The sequence below is a fragment of the Pelodiscus sinensis genome, chromosome 1, assembly GCF_052426305.1.
Source record: "Pelodiscus sinensis isolate ZL-2025 chromosome 1, ASM5242630v1, whole genome shotgun sequence".
In the NCBI taxonomy this organism is placed as follows: Eukaryota; Metazoa; Chordata; order Testudines; family Trionychidae; genus Pelodiscus; species Pelodiscus sinensis.
This window is the reverse complement of record NC_143052.1, coordinates 10242324-10261358: the sequence shown is the minus strand read 5'-3', so window position 1 is coordinate 10261358 and position 19035 is coordinate 10242324. Positions and strand designations below refer to the sequence as shown.

The following is a 19035-nucleotide window of genomic DNA, read 5'->3' as shown; positions in this document are numbered from 1 at the left end:
CACAGGTCTCAGATAGCCTCAGGCAGCAGCCACACAAGGTAACTCCTGACCTGATGGCCTGCCAGAACCGGTTCCGGCCAGCCTTAAATGAGATTCAGCATCCTATCAGTGTGGACACGCTATTTCAAAATAGCAAAACACTATTTCGAAATGCATTTTGTGTGTAGATATGTTATTTCGAAATAAGCTATTTCGAAATAACTATTTTGACATACGATATTTTGACATAACGCTGTAGCACAGACATACCCAAAAAGGTTTATAAAGGGTTAATGATTAATAGATGTTACAGACATGAGTAGCATGAGGTTATAAGCACATCAGAAGAGGGTGTCATAGGTGTTTCTAAGCAATCTAGAGACCCGATTGACTTTATAACAATCGATTAAACAGTTATTAAAAGATACTTTAATTCTCTATTAACCATGTAGACACGGAACTTTAATATAAAGTGTGTCCCAACTCTCTATTAACCCCAGCTTCTCTCAGGAGAGTATGCCAGAGAATGACTCCCAGATGGCACCTTGATTTAGAAGGAGTTATATTCCATCTCTTCTTTTCCATGGGAACACAAGCAAATGGGAACAGGCTCTTTTCCTCCCCAACCTGCCAGCCCTATGGAAGGATGTTTATCCAAATAGACCCTCCAGTATTTTGGAAGTGTGCCCATCACATGTTGAAATTACATTTAAAAAGAGCCATAAGAATGAGCACTGCAGTTTTCCAAATGTTCTTTTTTCTAGCAAGAAAAACACTTCTGCAAAGCCAACCTGATATGTCCTTGGGGGTGGTTCTTATAATTGTAACTGACAGTATGGTATATGAATTCTGTTCTGACATGCCAGGAAACCAAGTGCCATCCATCTTCTGTCCTAGGGAACAGTTTCCTTTTCCTCTCTGTGGCTGAATCCAGAGAGATGGATTTTTTCCATTTGGGGGGTAAATGTCCAAACCTGGCAGCTAAAGCTTTTCCCCACCTTTATTGACCCACAAATGAAATGTAGCTGAAGGTGCAAATAAGAACCACCTACCTATTAAACCACTTCCTACACACCACAGCTAAAGTATATTGCACATTGACAGTTTCAATCTCTCGCACAGATCTAGACAGCCGAACGATGATTTGATGACCAGAAAGAAATGTCCTACCTGTATCCTCAAAATGGTTATCCCTTTTTCTGTCAGATTGCAATAGACAGATCATCAGCTCTCCCAGAGAAAGCCCCTTGACCTTTGAAAAAACTCCTTCTCGTCAGTGTTGTGCCGACAGTATGCGAGCAGGTTACATGGAGCTCCTTTTTCTTTTGTTGTGGGGCATGCTCAGCTACAGAGAGGCGGCAACTGGACAAGGAAATGGTAAGAGATCATCACTTTCTGGAAAGTAAAATCTGTTTTACTATTGCTTGGTTGCTGGAATAGGTTACTAACACTCTGACCTCTTTAAGGTCAGGAAAGAGATTAGTAGTTTAAAGGAACTTTGTATTCTAAGGAAGCAAGACAAATATGCCCACAAACCATCAGTCAGAGATAATCCAGAGTGGGAACATTACCTGTTTTGTCTGAGTAACATATGACTCTTCTAACCCATCACTGGAACAGTGGGCAGATCAAAGAAATACTAAGCACTCTTCTGGGCAGACAGTTCTTTTGAATTTTTTTCCATTTTGTGTGAAATTTTAGGAAATATAAAAATAGAAGTTGAAATGTCAGTAACCTCAGATAACTTGCAAGTGTTTGCTACAGATGTGATCAATGCCAATTACTCTTTTTCACCCCCTGAATAAATGTCATCTATTCATTCTAGAAGAAATTAGAATAACCATCCACCACAAGCTACAGGTTTAGATTGGTATTGCCTTTTTGGGATATTCACATACTCTAAGTAATTGGCTGAATTTGAAGAACAGATTGGTAATATGTACATAATTGGTGAGTGTGTTTGTGTTTGAACTTGAATATTTAAATGCAAAGGTGTCTATAAATTATAATGTCAGTATACATGATATTTCTATTCTACACATTTGAAGGATTTTCAGCTTCAGAGGTAAGAGCTGGGTAGGAAATTCAGAAAGACGTTCTTTTATGGGAAGGAAACTCATGTGAACTGAGTTTATTGCTAATTGTTCACCTCTAGCACTGTATTCTAAAATTGTACCAGGGAAATTGTGATCTTGAGAGGAGATTGTATTGTGTATAAAATAATAATGTGTCCTGGCTGTTGCCCCAGTCTACTCATAAGCAAAATGTATAATCTCCAGGCAATTATATTTTCAGAGAATGATGCATTGAAACGCGTATCTTTTTTAAAAATTGAGACATTTTATTGGCAAAATGAAATGCCAGAGCCTCCTGCATGATTTGAAATGATGTATGTGACAGTCTCACAGTGAAATGTTCAGCAGGAGATATGTAAATGGAATCAGTTCTGGGATGAGTCAAGTCCTGTGTATCATGTTCTCTATATTACTCTGTGCTGGATGCAATTGTGAAAGCACACAATGAGAGCTGCATTTATCAGAAGCCTTTCTTAGAATCATGGAAAAACTGAGGGGTGTCTAAAACTTATCTTGCATGCTGAATTCTGTGACTGAATTCTGTCATGAGTTTATAAACATAAAAGATTAACTTAAGATATTTCTACATAGTTATCTCTTCTGCATTGCTTTGCCTCTTCCCTTCACTTCCTGTGCTTCCTTTGAATGCCTGTCATATTTTCATAATTTTTAACTTCATTGTGTTATTCTCCTTATAATAATGCTCTTTGATACTGAAATCTAACTCTTTACTAAAATCTTTTCCCCTTCGATTTAGTTATTATGGGTTTGCCTCAAACTGGGTGGGGTTGCGACTTCTTTGGAGGATAGGGACATAATTCAAAATGACCTTAGCAAGTTAGAGAAATGGTCAGAGGTAAACAGGATGAGGTTTAATAAAGAGAAATGCAAAGTGCTCCACTTAGGAAGGAACAATCAGTTCCATACATACAAGATGGGAAGCGACTGTCTAGGAAGGAGCATGGCAGAAAGGGATCTAGGGGTCATAGTGGATCACAAGTTGAATATGAGTCAACAGTGTGATGCTGTTGCAAAAAAAGCAAATATGATTCTAGGTTGTATCAACAGGTGTGTTGTAAGCAAAAGTTGTGAAGTCATTCTGCCGCTCTACTCTGCACTAGTTAGGCCTCAGCTGGAGTACTGTGTCCAGTTCTGGGCGCCACATTTCAAGAAAGATGTGGAGAAATTGGAAAGGGTACAGAGAAGAGCGACAAGAATGATTAAAGGTCTAGAGAACATGACCTATGAAGCCAGGCTTCATGAACTGGGCTTGTTTAGTTTGGAAAAAAGAAGATTAAGAGGGGACATGATAGTGGTTTTCAAATATCTAAAAGGGTGTCACAAGGAGGAAGGAGAAAATTTGTTCCTCTTGGTTTCTGAGGACAGGACGAGGAGTAATGGGCTTAAAGTGCAGCAGGGGAGGTTTAGATTGGACATTAGGAAAAAATTCCTAACTGTCAGGGTGGTCAAATATTGGAATAAATTGCCAAGGGAGGTGGTGGAATCTCTCTCTCTGGAGATATTTAAGAACAGGTTAGATAGACATCTGTCAGGGATGGTGTAGGTGGAGCTTGGTCCTGCCTTGAGGGCCGGGGGCTGGACTCGATGACCTCTTGAGGTCCCTTCCAGTCCTATTATTCTATGATTCTATGATTCTATGAAGTACTACAGGTACTAGTGTGTTTTTTTTCTTCTTATGAGGACCATATAAAGGACAGGAAAGAGTCTTTCAAACATAGTGAGTTAAAAAGAGGGTAGTCCAATTTATGGGCCAAACTTGACAAAGTCTTTTCATAATCACTGCATCTATAGTGCCTATAAATCACTGCATCATTTACCCTTTGATCTCCCAGTATTGCAGATCCATATAATAAAATAAATCATGTTGCACAGTTCATATAGCACAGGGTTTCTGGGCAAATACAGCATCCATCATGAACATTTCTGGAAAGGGAATGAAAATAAAAATACTTTGTTCTCATATAGCATTTTTCATCTGTGGCTCTCAAAGAACTTTCCAAAATGTTAGCAAGCATCATTTCCCTCATTTTATAGATGGTGAATCTGAGTTAGAAAATGATCATTCACTCATTTAAGTAGCATATCAGGGGCAGAGAAGGACAGAGAACCCATGTCTCCTGACTTCTGGTTCATTTGACAGACTGCCTTCTATCTTATTATTCCTTGGTGTACAAAACAGACGGGTGTCAATTGTAATTAATATATAGTTACTTTTGTATTCAGTTTCATGGACCTACATAAGCCCTGTGATTCATTCTGACTCTCTAATTCATGGACTAATTAACACGACAGGCATGATTCACCATTACCTTACCATCTGTCACCATTGGGGCTATGTCTACACAGCAGCATTATTTCAGAATAGCTGGCGTTATTCCAAAATAACAAAAAGCGCATTTACGCTGCAAGCCTTTATTTTGAAATACTGGTGAGCTGGAGGACTTTTTATTACGACTCCTGTTATCCTCAGTTTACAAGGAATAAGGGAAGTTGAAGGAAGAGTGTTCTTTCTTTGACTTCCTGCTGTGTAGACAGCGCCAAAAGCCGAATGAAGCTATTTCTACTTCAGCTACGCAATTGACGTAGCTCAAGTTGTGTAGTTTGGTTTAATTTTTGCCCTGCTATGTAGAAGTACCCTTACATTGTACAAAGCGAGCGACATTTGGGCGTGAAATGCCAGCTCCAGAGTATATGAGTGAAGACATGTAACTTGATAGTATTTTACCTGCACTTTACAGAGCTATACATGATTTCATAAGGTAGAAAATCTGACTAAGGTTGTGCTGCCTAGTATTACTACACATAGCATCCCTAACTCCTGTCCTGGACAAAGCAGCCGCACCAAAGACTGCTGTCCATAGGAGAGATCTTTTAAAAGAGGTGCTCAGGAAGTGAGGGAAAGTACTTAATACATGGTCAAGAGGAAAATTGTTCCAAGCACAGGTGCCTGTGCGGAAAAGGCATAAAGCAAAAGATCGGAGATTTTTCCTCTATTTTGTCCTTTTTATGACTGTCCTCTAACCACTGTCATAAAATCAAAGAGCGTGTTCTTCTCCGGGGCAACTGTTGAGTACATTGCAGTAACAACATGCTCATTTGGTGCTGACTACTAGATTGTGTGAGAAGCAAATTCTTTGATGTATGACATTTTCTGTTTTGAATTCACTTGACCACACTTTTACTCAGATGTGGCCTTGACAACATAGACCTCATCTGTGTTTATACCCACAGGAAAAGGTCGTTCTATTAAGAAGAAGATTTGGCAATTAAAAGTGTTTGCGTGCACATAAATTCAATCCCTGTTCTTTGGCATTAATCTCCTCAGTTTTGGGTTTTGGTTGTTCTTTTCTAGGAGGTGGTATAGAACATCACTGCAAGAGGAATTGCTCTGGATCAGTGTTTCTCAACCTTTTTTTTTATAAAATACCCCTTTTTCAAAAAAAATTATAAGTACAGGAGGCCCCCACTTTATGACGGCCCAATTTATGACTCCCCCTCGCCACACTTACGACCTTTTCCATAAGTGTGGAAGGGGCCGAAAGCTCCCGACATATGTCCCCACATTTACGACAGCATATGACATCTGTCGTAAATCGGGCTTGAGTTATGATGCCCCCAACTTGCGACACTATCCCTGGAGCTGATCACATCACAAGTTGGGGCAGACTGTGCCCCCTTTTAAAAAAATATAAGTACCCCCGTACCTACAGTTTTCAGACACACAATTTTTTTTCTACCATTGCAACACATTTGTTTAAACAACTTAATCGTAGCAGGGCAGGCAATGAAATTTTTGGGTGTAAAATGTACAAAAATAATAAAATGCTATAAACCGTAAAACAAAAATTTAGTTTTTTCAAAATTTCAGTTGTGTTGATGTACCTCTCCCCCCCCCCCCCCCCCGGACTTCTCTCAAGTACCCCTAAGAGTACTTGTACCACTGGTTGAGAAACACTGCTCTGGATGACAAACGTGGCCAGACGATATGGGTGTTTGGTGGGAAAACATGCTCCAATTTTCAATAATACTGAAAAAAAATATGAGTCACACTAATTTGGCTTTGAAATGGTAGGGGGGAAAAGCCTAAGAATACTGCCCAACTGAGTGAGGTCCGTCTCACAACAATAATCAGAGCCATTCGGTTTTCCTCTGGCAGTCTCAGGAGAGAGATCAAGGATTGACTAGGCATTATTCATTCATATTTATTTATACCTTGTAATGACCCTGCCATTGTACAAAATTTAGTGTAAAGCATCTTCCCTGACCTGCAGGGCTGAAACTTTAAAAATGAGAAGATAAAGAAATCCTGCAGTGCAGATAAGGGAGGTATGGGAATGAGATCACTGGTGAAGAGAATAAGGCAGAATAGAGTGGGTTGTGAAGAAGGAGGGGAAATCTGGCAAACAAGAATGGGAAATTGTTCTAATGATCATAGTCAGGCCTGGAAGATGGAGGCAAAGAGCAGCAAGAGACAGAAAGCCAGTGAAGGAATTCAGGGGGTGGGGAGCTTCCCATCAGTGCAGTGGAATAGGTTTTAGCAGCAGGGTTTTGGACTGACTGGAGGGGAAAAACAAGGAGGCTAGAGAGGAGGTTATAGTTTTTGAGGCGAGTGTGACCAAAGTCATGGGCATGTGTTTTAACAATGGAACTGTCCTGAGAAACTGGACATGAAGTTAGAAGTAAATAGATGAGTCAGAGATTATACCATGATGGCAGGGCTGCTGACGGGATGAGGGGAGGGGGGCAACTTCCCCAGATCCCAGCAATTTAAAAGGACCCGGGGTTCTGGGATCCCACCACAGCTACTGAGGCAGCAGCAGCCACTGGACGCCCAGGCCCTCTAAATCGCCATCAGAGCCTCGCGTGGCGTGGTCCAGGAGGCACTGATGGCTGGATGGGGGTAGGTGCAGCATGGCCCTGGCAGCACAGAGGGCTGACTGCCCCAAGCTCCGCCCCTTCCATCTGAGGCCCTGCCCCTTCTGTGGGGCTTGAACCCCTCCTCCCTCACATACATTGCCCAGGACCTGGCGAAGTCTGTTGCCAGCCTGGCATGAGGCTGAGATTGGGAGACTGGGAGGCTGACGGAATTATTGGTGGTGACATGATAAAGGAAGTAGAGGAAGGGGATTCGACTGCATAATACAAAATGGGAGCACACTCAAGCCCGAATGGGGCAAGAGGGCATTTTTTCACCTCAAAATGGAGATATTTTAGGGAACCATAGGACATCCCTGTCTGTAGCCACTTCTATCTCTCCTAGATTATAAGCCATGGGTGTGGCAGTCTTTTACTCCAGAGCAAGGTGTATTACTTGGTAAGGACTGCTACCATTGGGAGTGTAAGGGGTTGCTAGCAAGGTAGTTTGCTCTCTGGTCAGCCCACTAAAGACTTTGCATATGTGCTTGATGATTTAACATTTCATGCAGCATCCAGATACGATGATGATGGACATTGTAGAAAAATACAATTACAGATGGATACTTTGCATAAACATTTTTGAGACCTTGCACTCTAACTTAAATTCTCACTTTTTGGTTTTAGTTCTTTCTAGGTACAATCCACACATCCATAGAATATATTAACATTCATAAAATTCAAAGGGATCTTGATAAATTGGTGCACTGGGATATAGCTAACAGAATGAAATTCAACACAGGCAAAGGTAACGTGCTACATCTAGGAAAGAGAAACCAAAATACTCAGCTACAGAATGGGGGGTAACTGACTTGACAACTGCACTGTTGAGAAGGATCTGGGAATTGTGGTGAATCCGAACCTCAAAATGAATCAGCAATGCGATCTTGTGGCCAAAAAAAGGCAGATGGAATATTTTGAGAGTGCCCTTCTACTCAGCACTAGTTAGGGCCCAGCATGAGTACTGTGTCCAGGTTTGGTCATTGCGACATAGAAAAAATGTAGAGAAACTGGAAAGGATCCAGAGGCGAGTGACAAACATGATCAAAGGGGTTGGAATGCAGATGTACGAGCAAAGGTTGAAAGAACTGGGTATGTTTAGTTTGGAAAAGGGGCGCTTAAGGAGGGACACGATTGCCGTCTTCAAATACGCGAAAGGCCGCCATAGAAAAAGATGGAGGAAAATTGTTCTCCCTTTCCACAGAGGGCAGGACAAGAAGCAATGGGTACAAACCACAGAATAACAAATTAAGATCGAATCTCAGGAGAAATTCACTAATAGTAAGAACAGTAGGACCATGGAACAAACTGCCTAGGGAAGTTATGAGACTCTCCTTCGCAGGAGGTTTTCAAAAGGAGGCTGGATATCCCTCTGTCTTGGATGGCTTAGACACAACAAATCCTGTATCTTAGCAGGGAGTCAGACTACATGTCCCTTGTGATCTCTTCTAACGGTATGGTGGTATGATTCTATGATTCTGCGTTAATGTACGATGATTAGTTAGACTGCAAGCTCTTTGGGCCTGGAACTATATTTTTTGTTCTGTATTTGTGCAGTACCTATCACAGTGGGGTTCTGGTATGTGTATGGGGCATCTGAGTGCTATCACAACACCAACAATGAATAGTAGGTTCCGCCTAGCTGATCTCCCTTCTGGTGCTGTTCACCACACCTATGATGATTTTCTCATTTGTGTTTTATTTGTATCATCAGTTAGGTTGTAAGCTCATTAAGGAAAGGATCTTGTCTTCTTACAAGATTTTGTTAAGTATTACATATGTTTACAACACACATGGTCCAAAACCCCAGATACAAATGCTCTCTAACTTCAGGGAACTTTAGAACCGGACCCAAACTTCACAGCCTAGACCCATCTCTAGTTTACCTGTATAAATAAGAAATGACATTAATAAAATGAAACTAATTCAGGGAGGAAATGTTACAAAGATAGCACAGATATCCATTTTTTCTTTTAGATCAACAATAGTTGGAAAAGTTTTCAAAGCCAGAACACAATAGTTTCCATTTCACTCCAGCACCTCTGTCTGCTGTATTTTCTCCAACAATTTCTGCCTAAGTCTTCAGCAGTACCAGACTGCTGTTCCCTTCCATGCCATCCTTGTACTTAGAGGAAAATATCCTATTCTGTATGTTGCAGTTTTATATTCTGCACAGTACCATGTCATATCTAGTGTAACAACCTTGTCATCCCCTCTCCCCAAGGATATTGTGAGTTCAGATTACCATGACATTTGACTCACTATGCTGTGTCTTTCTAGTATTCCAAATACTCTCATCAAATTTCCCCTGTCACTTATTTTGGTAAAAAATAAATGACTTTCTGTCTGGATTCCTGCATCAAACCAGTCCTTAACTCAAATATTGGTGTGAAGTAGCCATGCAATTAACAAGTGGCCATGCAAAAAACACTCTGAAGCAGTGATGGGCAACCAAGAACAGTGAATGGGCTGCGTGCATGGCCCTCCTTAATCTTGACTGGTCTGCATGACCAGTGGTGGGCAATTAATGGCCCACACCTGTGACACATGTACCCCCTCTCTGTCCCCTTTTCCCATGTACCTCTCACACACTGAGACACTGGAGCCCCGCATTCAGGGCTGGCCTTACCATGAGGCGAACTGAGGCAGCCGCCTCAGGTGTCAGACTGTTGGAGGGCACCACTAGGACCCAGAGTGTAGAAAATTGTGTCTGCTGCCAGTGCATTTGTATTCTCTCTGCTCTAGATGCACAGAGATGGTGGAGTGCTGTGATGGAGGAAGGAGGCACACGAGACATAACAGGCAGGCAGGAGAAAAGGTGGAGTGGGGGCATCATTTGAGCTCCCTGCCTCAGGTGCCAAAATGTTGTGAGCTGGCCCTGCCCGCATTTCCTATTCCTCTTCCTTCTCCTTCCCAGCACTTTCGGAGCGACATGAATTGCCTGATTACTGCTCCATCCCTTTTCCTCCTCCTCCCTCCCAGAGCTTGATCAGCGATAAACAGCTGACTTGCGGTGTTTCAGCTCTGGGAGGGAGAGGGAAGAGCATGGACAGAGCAGGAATCAGCAGATTTGTGGTGCTCCAAAAGTGCTGGGAGGGAGGGGAAGGAGTAGGAAGTGCAGGCTGCCAATGCCCCAGTGTGTGAGAGGTGTGCAAAGGAGGGGGGCAGACAGAGAGTCTGTGGGCCACAGGTGGAACCCCATGGGGATGGATGCAGCCTGTGGGCTGCAAGTTGCCAGCCAATTCTCTAAAGCCATGATTTTATTGGATTTCAACAACTAATATGTTTTGGGAAATCCCAGTAGTATACTTGGGTGGGAAACTTCTGGGAAAGAACCAAGTGCTTAAGGAAGTGATGTTGGCATTGAGATATCTCTCTCCTCTTAGACAGCATCATGTTTTTTGCAGACAATGAGTTATCGAAGTTAACATCTTTTGAATCTATTATATAGCTGAGAGAGTGTGTTGTCTGTGAGCAAGCGAGTAATTCTGTCTGTCTGTCCATCCATTTGTTCAATAACTCTTCCTAAACGGTAAGAGCTAGGGCCAACAAATTTGGTAGGCAGTTTCCACTTATCATAACGTAAATGAAGAAAAAAAATTAATTGAGTTAAGGACCTGAACAACGCTGGGTAAATCTTCTAGTAAAATATAAAATGGTGGCTATGACTATTAAAAATCCTATAGCACATATGCAAGAACAGAGAAGTTAGCTTCAATGTCTACACGATGAGATAAGGTCGAATTTATTATGGTCAATTTTTTAGCACCCGATTTTGTAAAGTGAAAAGTGTGTGTCCCCACTGTGCACAAGAATTCAGCATAGTTTTAAGTAGCATATTCCAGTATGGTAACTATCATTGACTGAGAGCGAAGCTATGGAGAGTTATGGAGAGCTATCCCATGGCACCTGGGCCTCTTTGCTTTCTGGGTTGTGCTTCCAGTGCATGCTGGGAACAAGCTTGTGCAGCAGGTGGTTCTGGGTACATGTCATCAGCGGCCCATAATATACTCATTTCCTCCCTCCCCACCCCTGCAATGACAAACAGTCTATGGAAGCATGGAACCCATCATGGATCTTGTTCAGCATCAAAGCTTTATGATGCAGATGTTAACCTTGGTGGGCCTAATGCTGGAGTATGTCCAGAGCATAGCCAAGATCTGCCAGAATGAGGAAGAATCTCAGGAGGCCATGAACATATTCTTCTGTGAAGCACCCGAGTTGAGCGAATTGCAAATGCCGCCAATATTCAATCCTCTGCACTCAGTGGAATGCTGGTTCTGGTGCTGTGGGACAAGTGCAGACGGGTGAGACCACATTGTTATGCAGATATGGGATGACCAGCAGCGGCTGCAAAACTTTTGCACGCGTAAGGCCACTTTCATGGAACTTTGCAAATTGCTTTCCCCTGCCCTGCAGTGCATGAATATCAGCATGAGACCCGTTCTGACAGCGGGGGAGTGACAGTAGCCCTGTGGAAGCTTGCAGTGCCAGAGAGTTACCAATCAGCTGGGAAGCAATTTGCAGTGGGGAAATCTACAGTAGGCACCGTTGTGATCCAACTAGCCAAGACAATCAATACCTTTCTACTACGGAGGACAGTGACACTGCAAAATGAGGAGGACATTTGCCGATCTGGGGTTCCCTCACTGCAGTGAGGTGATAGATGGAACACACATTCCCATCTTGGCACCTGACCACCTTGCAAAGGAGGACATAAACCACAGAGGTGCTTCTCAATGGCCCTGCAGCGGCTGGTGGATCACAAGGGCCATTTCACCAATATCAATGAGATGGCTGGGAAAGATCACAGAATCATAGAATCATAGAACCATAGAACTGGAAGAGACCTCAGAAGGTCATCTAGTCCAGCCCCCTGCTCTAGGCAGGACCAATTCCAACTAAATCAACCCAGCCAGGGCTTTGTCAAGCCGAGACTTAAACACCTCTAGGAGTGGAGACTCCACTACCTTCCTAGGTCACCCATTCCAGCGCTTCACCACCCTCCTAGTGAAATAGTTTTTCCTAATATCCAACCTGGACCTCTCCCACCGCAACTTGAGCCCATTGCTCCTTGTTCTGCCATCTGTCACTACTGAGAACAGCCTCTCTCCATCCTCTTTGGAACCTCCCTTCAGGAAGTTGAAGGCTGCTATCAAATCCCCCCTCACTCTTCGCTTCTGCAGACTAAACAGACCCAAGTCCCTTAGCCTCTCCTCGTAGGTCATATGCTTCAGCCCCCTAATCATTTTGGTTGCCCTCCACTGGACCCTCTCCAATGCATCCACATCCTTTTTGTAATGACACATGCCTCTTTAGGATTTCTGCCTGTTTGGAGAGCTACAAGCTGGAACTTTTTCCCTGATAAGAAAATTACAATCAGAGAAGTTGAAATGCCAATAGTGATCCATGGCAACCTGGCCTACCTCTTGCTCCAGTGACTCATGTAGCTGTACACAGACAGCCTGGACCATAGCAAGGAGCAGTTCAGTTACAGGCTGAGCAAGTGCAGAATGGGGGTAAAAGGTGCTTTTGGGCATTTAAAGGGAAGGTTCCTTAATCTGCTAACTAGGTTAGATTTCAGCAAAAGCAACATTCCCCCAGTGGTGGCAGCCGGCTGTGTGCTCCATAATATTTGTGAGCGCAAGGAAGAAATGTATCTATCTGGGTGGAATGCCAAGTCCCAGCGCCAAGCCAGGGATTTTGAACAGCCAAACTCCAGGGCAACAAGGAGAGCACGATGCGGGAAAATGCTAATTAGAGGTGCTTTGAAAGACAGTTTTATGAATGGTCAGTTTTAAGAGTGATGCATGTTGCTCTTAATGAGGTGTCCCTGCATTCATTGTGCTTGCCTGTAGCCCACCAAGGAAGAGACTGTTGTTCATAAATCATGTGTTTTCATTAAGGGAACACAGAGCAGTGACAGAAAAGGAGCCCAGGGCAGGAGCTTCAGGGGTAGGGGTGCTAACAATGTTGAGGACAGCCTTTTGGTCCGTGATGCATCCCTAGGGATTGAAGGTGAGGCTGCCCTTGACTTTCAACCCCCTCCCCCCTTCATTCTAGAGCCCCTGGCAGAGGAGGCTATGGAACTTGGTGAGGAGGGAATGTTGGCCCTCAAGGGTTGGAGAAGGTGCCTCTCCTGGAGCTCCAACAAGTAGTTCACCACATCCACCATGGACAACAACTCACTCTCCTAGGGTATGTCTACACTACCCCCCTAGTTCGAACTAGGGGGGTAATGTATGCATACCGAACTTGCTAATGAAGCCCGGGATTTGAATTTCCCGGGCTTCATTAGCATAAAGCCGGCTCCGCCATTTTTAAAAGCCGGCTTGTTCGAACCCCGTGCCGTGCGGCTACACGCGGCACGGGCTAGATAGTTCGAACTATGTAGCCATTCTGATCTATCTGTACGCCTCGTGTATCTATCTGTGTCCCCCCTCCCCCCCCCCAGGATCATGTCCAACTGTGAGATGTCCTGGGAAGGGGATTTTCTCCAAAGTTATAAAAAGTTCTTGGCTATGGTGGCTGCAACTCCATGCTCCAGGTGTCCACAAATCTCCAACTGCCAGAAGATGATACGGGACAACAGAGGATGGATTACTCAAAAGTCTTCTGTTAATTCTCTCTCTGCAACATCTGGCAATGACCACTGCCAAAAGACAAGATACTGGGTTAGATGGACCATTGGTCTGACCTGATATGGCTTGTTCTTTTTCAGATAAGAGGTAGATGGGGCTAATTTATGAAGGGCCATGAAAGTGAAGATAAAGAATTTATGTCTATTCAATTGAGAAGGACGAGATTGTGGAAGTAAACAACGAAAGGGGTGACATGGTGTGGTGGCACGTCGGGGTTCCTGTGCCTCCTGCACCTCCGTAGTGGCACGAACAGACTCCACCAGCCAGTAGAATAGAGGGAGTTTATTGCTTCTCCAGGATACAGCACAGCACAGATGCAATCCAGTTACAGGGCAGGCCTAGGATGCCTCAGCCCCCCCTTGAGATGGGAGAGACTGGGCCCTTAAATCCCAGGCCCCTTGCTTAGGCTGCCTCCTCCATGATTCCAGCCAGAAACTAAAATGTCACTTCTAGCCCTGCCCCCCAGCCAGGGGCTGGACCTCGCCCTCCTTCCTTTGTCTCCCTCCCTGGGAGCCAACTGGTCGGACAGGTTGGGAACCCCTTGCATAATGACTCATCCCCTGTCCTGCTGGGCCGTGCTACAAATAGCCGCCAATGGAGGTCACCCACAGCCCACTGCCCAGCATAGCAACCAGCAAGATACCAACACTACACATAGTCAAAGGGGGGCTAGGAAAAAGATCCTTGCATGGGAAAAGATCCTTGAATGGATGTGAGTGGGGCAAGTTTATGTGTCAAGGCCATAAGAAAAGATGATGTGAAATGCTGAGTCTAAATGAAAGTTTTAGCTGAGTGTATGGAGAAGAAAGGTTGAATCTTAGAAGATCCAGGAAGACTTCGCAAGATCTGGACACAGCCTGGCTGTGAGGCGCCAGAGAGAGGGCCAAGTTGAAGATGACACCCACACTACGGGTCTCAGTGGCAGTGTGGGTGGCAGTGATGTCCACAATCACATACAAGTGTCTTTTTTTGTGTACTATTGTGCACAGCCGCTCAGCAGAACCCCAAGCATCTCACCGGCTTGCCAGATAAATGAGCAATTGCCCTTTACAACGAGTAGGTTAAACATCGTGAGTTTTTCTTAAGAAGAACTTAAAGAGATGTCAGTTGGAATGCTGATGGGTGAGATTCAGATCTACCAGCTGCTTTAAAGAGGCATCTGAAGTCTTGAGGGAAATGTGCTTTCACCTTTAAGGGAAAGTGAGAGTACATGTTCATGAAATATCTCTAATCTGATAACTCTTTAATTTTAATCACCCTGACAGTCTGTGGTAAAGCATGCGGTTAACTATTTCGGGTACAACAGCTCCTCTAGAAGCCACAATCTGCTGCTATATTGTACAAGTCAAATCCTTTAACAGCATAGAGAGGTAGGTGGATTGAAGACATTAAAACAGCTCAGATCATTTGTGCTCACTGGATGTCTGTGTCTTCTTCCTCCTTTTCTTCCTGTGTGGTCACTAGCCCTCTGCTTTCACTAAAGTGGTGAGTACAGGCAGGGAGGGAAGGAAAACAAAGCAAAACATACAGTAGGTGACAGTAAGAGTTTTAAAAAAAAGGAACATGAAAATAGCATTATAGCACTGGGTTTAGAAATCACTGGTTTCCATGGCTGGAGGTAATACCAGCAAGGCCATGATTATCTACATAGAGATATCATTTTGAGAGTCAGGGGTTGAAGGCAAGAAGAATTAAAGACAGAGGGCTGTCTGGAGTTTGAGGCCTTTTGTCCACTGGAGGGATTGTTTCTTATCATAGCAAATGGGAGGAGGTGGTGAGTAGAGAAGCCTCATCAGAGCAACCTGTGATGAGTGTCATAGATAAATAGCCACAGACCACATTTGTCTTTTCTTTCTCTTCCTGAATCTTTCAAAGACCCTCTGCCTACAAACCACCCCCTAATGGATTCATCACTAGGTCTTCCTAGCACAGCACCCCATATTAAGAAAGCCCTTCAAATCTAGAATCCTGAGTTTCCCAAGATTCAGGGAACTGGGGCAAATGATTCCAGAACTTCATTTGGGAATGCATTCATCTAACACTGGGTCTACAGTGAAGCCTGATCCTGTCTTCTTAGTGGCATTATAATTACCCATTCTTAATTAATCCTTGTGATTGAGAATTATATTTAAATGTCATTTGCGGTGGTCATAACAGTCCTTTTTTCTGGATGGATTGTTTTTAAGTTTGCAACCTTCACTTTCTCACTATAAGCCAAAGGTGGGCAATAATTTTTTGCTGGCGGCCACTTCAGAAATTTTTTAAGTGGCTCCAGGCTGCACCAGAGGGGCGGGGCCTCAAGCCGAAGGGGCGGGGCCAGGATACTTCCCTGCTTTCCCACCCACAGACCACGATTGCTCTGAGGGTGGGGGAGTGCATAAAGTCTTTATCCCTTCCCTCCCAAACGTTCCCCCTTTGCAGTGGGAGGAAACTGCGCACTCCCCCTTCTACTCCCAGACCAATCAGGGCTTTGGGGCGGGGGAGTGCACGAAGTCTTCTCCAGCCCTTCCAGGAGCATGTGGTGCTTCTAAGCGCCACATGCTCCTGGCAGGGCAGAGGAAACTTTGTGCACGGGCATGGGGGAGAGTCAGGGCTTCCGCAGGCTGGCTCAACCCACTTGGTGGGCTGGATGTGGCCCAGAGAGGCCCTTTTGCCCACCCCTGCTAAAAGCTGTAGTTGGTTGATTGCTGTTCACTGCATTGGAACATAACTGTGAATCGCCTAATTTTTTTATCACTTTGCTTAGTGACTGTTGTAACCGTTTTCACACAGTGTTTCTAATGCTCGTATTTGGGATCCACCACAAAAGAAATTGGTCAGAGTATTCCTATGTATTGAGGTAATGTTATTGGTATTTCACATTGGGCTACTGCTAGGTAGGTTCAAGAGGTGTTACCTGAGCCCAGCCAGCAAAGGGTAGGCATGAAGCTACATGGCTATTGCTACTGATAACCATTCCCAGCTACCATGGGGCCTTCTGTTTCCTGCCTTGCTTCTCTCTCAAAGTGAACAAAGAAAGAGTCAACCTGCCTTTCCTAATTTGGACTCTAAAATTCATTCAGCTGCATCATCCCTAGTCTGGAGTAAACAGTGCTGAGAAACACTGATTGCAAGGCAGATTTCTTCTTTGATGGATTAAAGACTCTGGGTGAAATATTGACTTGCCTGAAGTTAATGACAAAACTCCCAGAATCAGGATCCCTTTTTCTTAACTTGTATAAACTGGTGCTGCTAATAATTCTACTGATGAAGTGAAGCATTTATAGAAATCTTTTTTAAAGTAAAAATAATATAAAGCCAAAATGTTCAAAAGTTTGGATGGGTTCCAAGAGCCATTTATGTGCCTATTTTGGGGCTCAGGTGGGACTTGAGTGACATGACAGTTTTCCACGCCTCCCCATTCCTCCCTCCTGCTCCACTTACTTTTGAAATGCTATTTGACTGCTAAACTCTTCTCGCTATGCATCATGCATTACAATCTATGTCATCAAAAGAAATTGTTCTGAACTAATGATTTCTTATCCCCCAATCACTAGAGCCAGAATAGAGGGAGTTTTGTCCTTTCAATCACAAAGGCCTTTTTGTTGATATAGGCATTTAAGGTTTGGACATTATATAGTTTAAAGACATTTTATATTAATTTAGTGCTGGTTTGACAGCCCCAGACTCTTCAGGGAAAAAAAGAGTCAGCAAGCAAGTCATCCCACACTGTCTCATGGGTATGTGTTGGAAGTGTCCTGGAAGTTCCTTTTTTAGAATTCTGATTCTGAATTGAAGGACAGATTAGGGCAACTTCCCTGCCTTGAGTGGATGTCACCCTCTGTCTGAATCCTAATAAACAATCTCTGTCAAATGCAACTGGTGACTTAATTATGGTGTATTCATGGGGAGAACATATTGGGCACAAAAGGGCTATTGCATTTAATGGAGAAAGGCATTGCAATAGTGAGTAGCTGGCAGCTAATGCCAGACTAATTTAAACTGGAAATAATGCACCAGTTTTCAACAGTGAGGGTGATTAGCCACCAAGGAGCAGAACTTTGCTGCACAAAGATACGTCTACACTGCACTGCTATTTTGGGATACCAAAGGTATCCCAAAATAGCTACCCTACATCCAAGGAATAAGTCCACGATTTTGAAATAACAGATACTCTGTTTTGCCATCCCTGTAAACCTAGTTGCATGAGGGATAAGGGATGGCTTGAAATAACACTTTATTTCAAAATCTGGTGACATGTACCACAAATTAGTATATAGAACCTGTGGGTTATACATGTTTTTACAAACCCTGCTCCCCCCGACAGGGTATACATGTCCGAGGAGTATACACATTTATTTTTACTCATGAGGCCTGGGGGCTCTCCATTCCCCATCCCGGAAGAGTGTGGGTTGTGCCTTGCTGCGGCTGCACAGGTCCTGGGGGTGAGTGCTGTGAATGTGGTGAGTGGATGAATGCAGGACCCGCAGGCTATACACATCCGTGGGTAATCTAAGGGTTCTTTTACACAAAAAAGAAAAATCGCGGGTTATACACGGGTGCGGGTTATAATCGCTAAACTACAGTAGACATGCCAAATTCCGAAATAGCCTATTTCAAAATAAAATCGAAATAAGATACACAATTTGCACCCAAAAGAGATGCCCATTTCCTCCATGAAACCCCAAATCCTCCCATACTTACTACTCAGCCAAACAGTCCTGATTCTATTGCCATGAGCTCCTCTGTGTTTATGGAAGAGTGGGCACAATTGAGTTTGCAGAGCACAGTAAGCAAAGAACCTCTCAGAACCTTGAGACCTCTTCTTAAAAGCAGGATTTTCAATGTGTCTCCCTAAAATGGGAGTGGTACATCCTATCAACCTTTGGGACAGCGAGGAGACCTAGCACAACACTGTGATTGGGTTCATTGCACTGAGTGTTGTTGGGGTCACTGGTGGCCAAGCATATAGGTGGGTGGGGATTCCCTCCTTCTGTCTTGTGTATTCCCCCTACCTAGTGGCTGGTGTCGCTTTCCTGGACTCCCTGACCTTGCTCTGCTCTCTCTGTGTTACTAGATTGGTCTATTACTGTGGAGTATGTTCATTTATTAGGGTTACGTTTCTGAGGGGAGGAGATCGATAATTCTATCAACACGTTACTTATCTCACTTGTGTTCTCATATGGAGCCCCATTTTCTACTTCTCCCAGAGCTGGGTTCTTCCCACCATAGAATCAGATGAGCACACATTCACACATTCTAACAGAGCATGTCTGAGAGGGCCGGTTAATCAGCATTCACAAACTGACCCCCTTATATGTCTCTGGACTCAGTAGTCTGGGTTGGACAGTGATGCCCAGCTGTGATCCTCATGTGCCCTTGGACTTGTGGGATGGGTTAAACAGCACTTTAAGTTGCCACTCCCA

General features: G+C 43.9%; 1 protein-coding gene across 1 annotated transcript in view; it reads left to right on the top strand.

Moving 5' to 3' along the window:
* The first annotated feature begins 1069 nt into the window (after positions 1-1069).
* Positions 1070-19035, top strand: part of IL2RA (interleukin 2 receptor subunit alpha) — a 52056-nt gene continuing 34090 nt past the window's right edge. Inside the window, exon 1 of the mRNA XM_025183200.3 lies at positions 1070-1356. Within this exon, the coding sequence (XP_025038985.3) occupies positions 1272-1356 (85 nt within the window). The 5' untranslated portion in view covers positions 1070-1271. The remainder of the gene's footprint in view (positions 1357-19035) is intronic.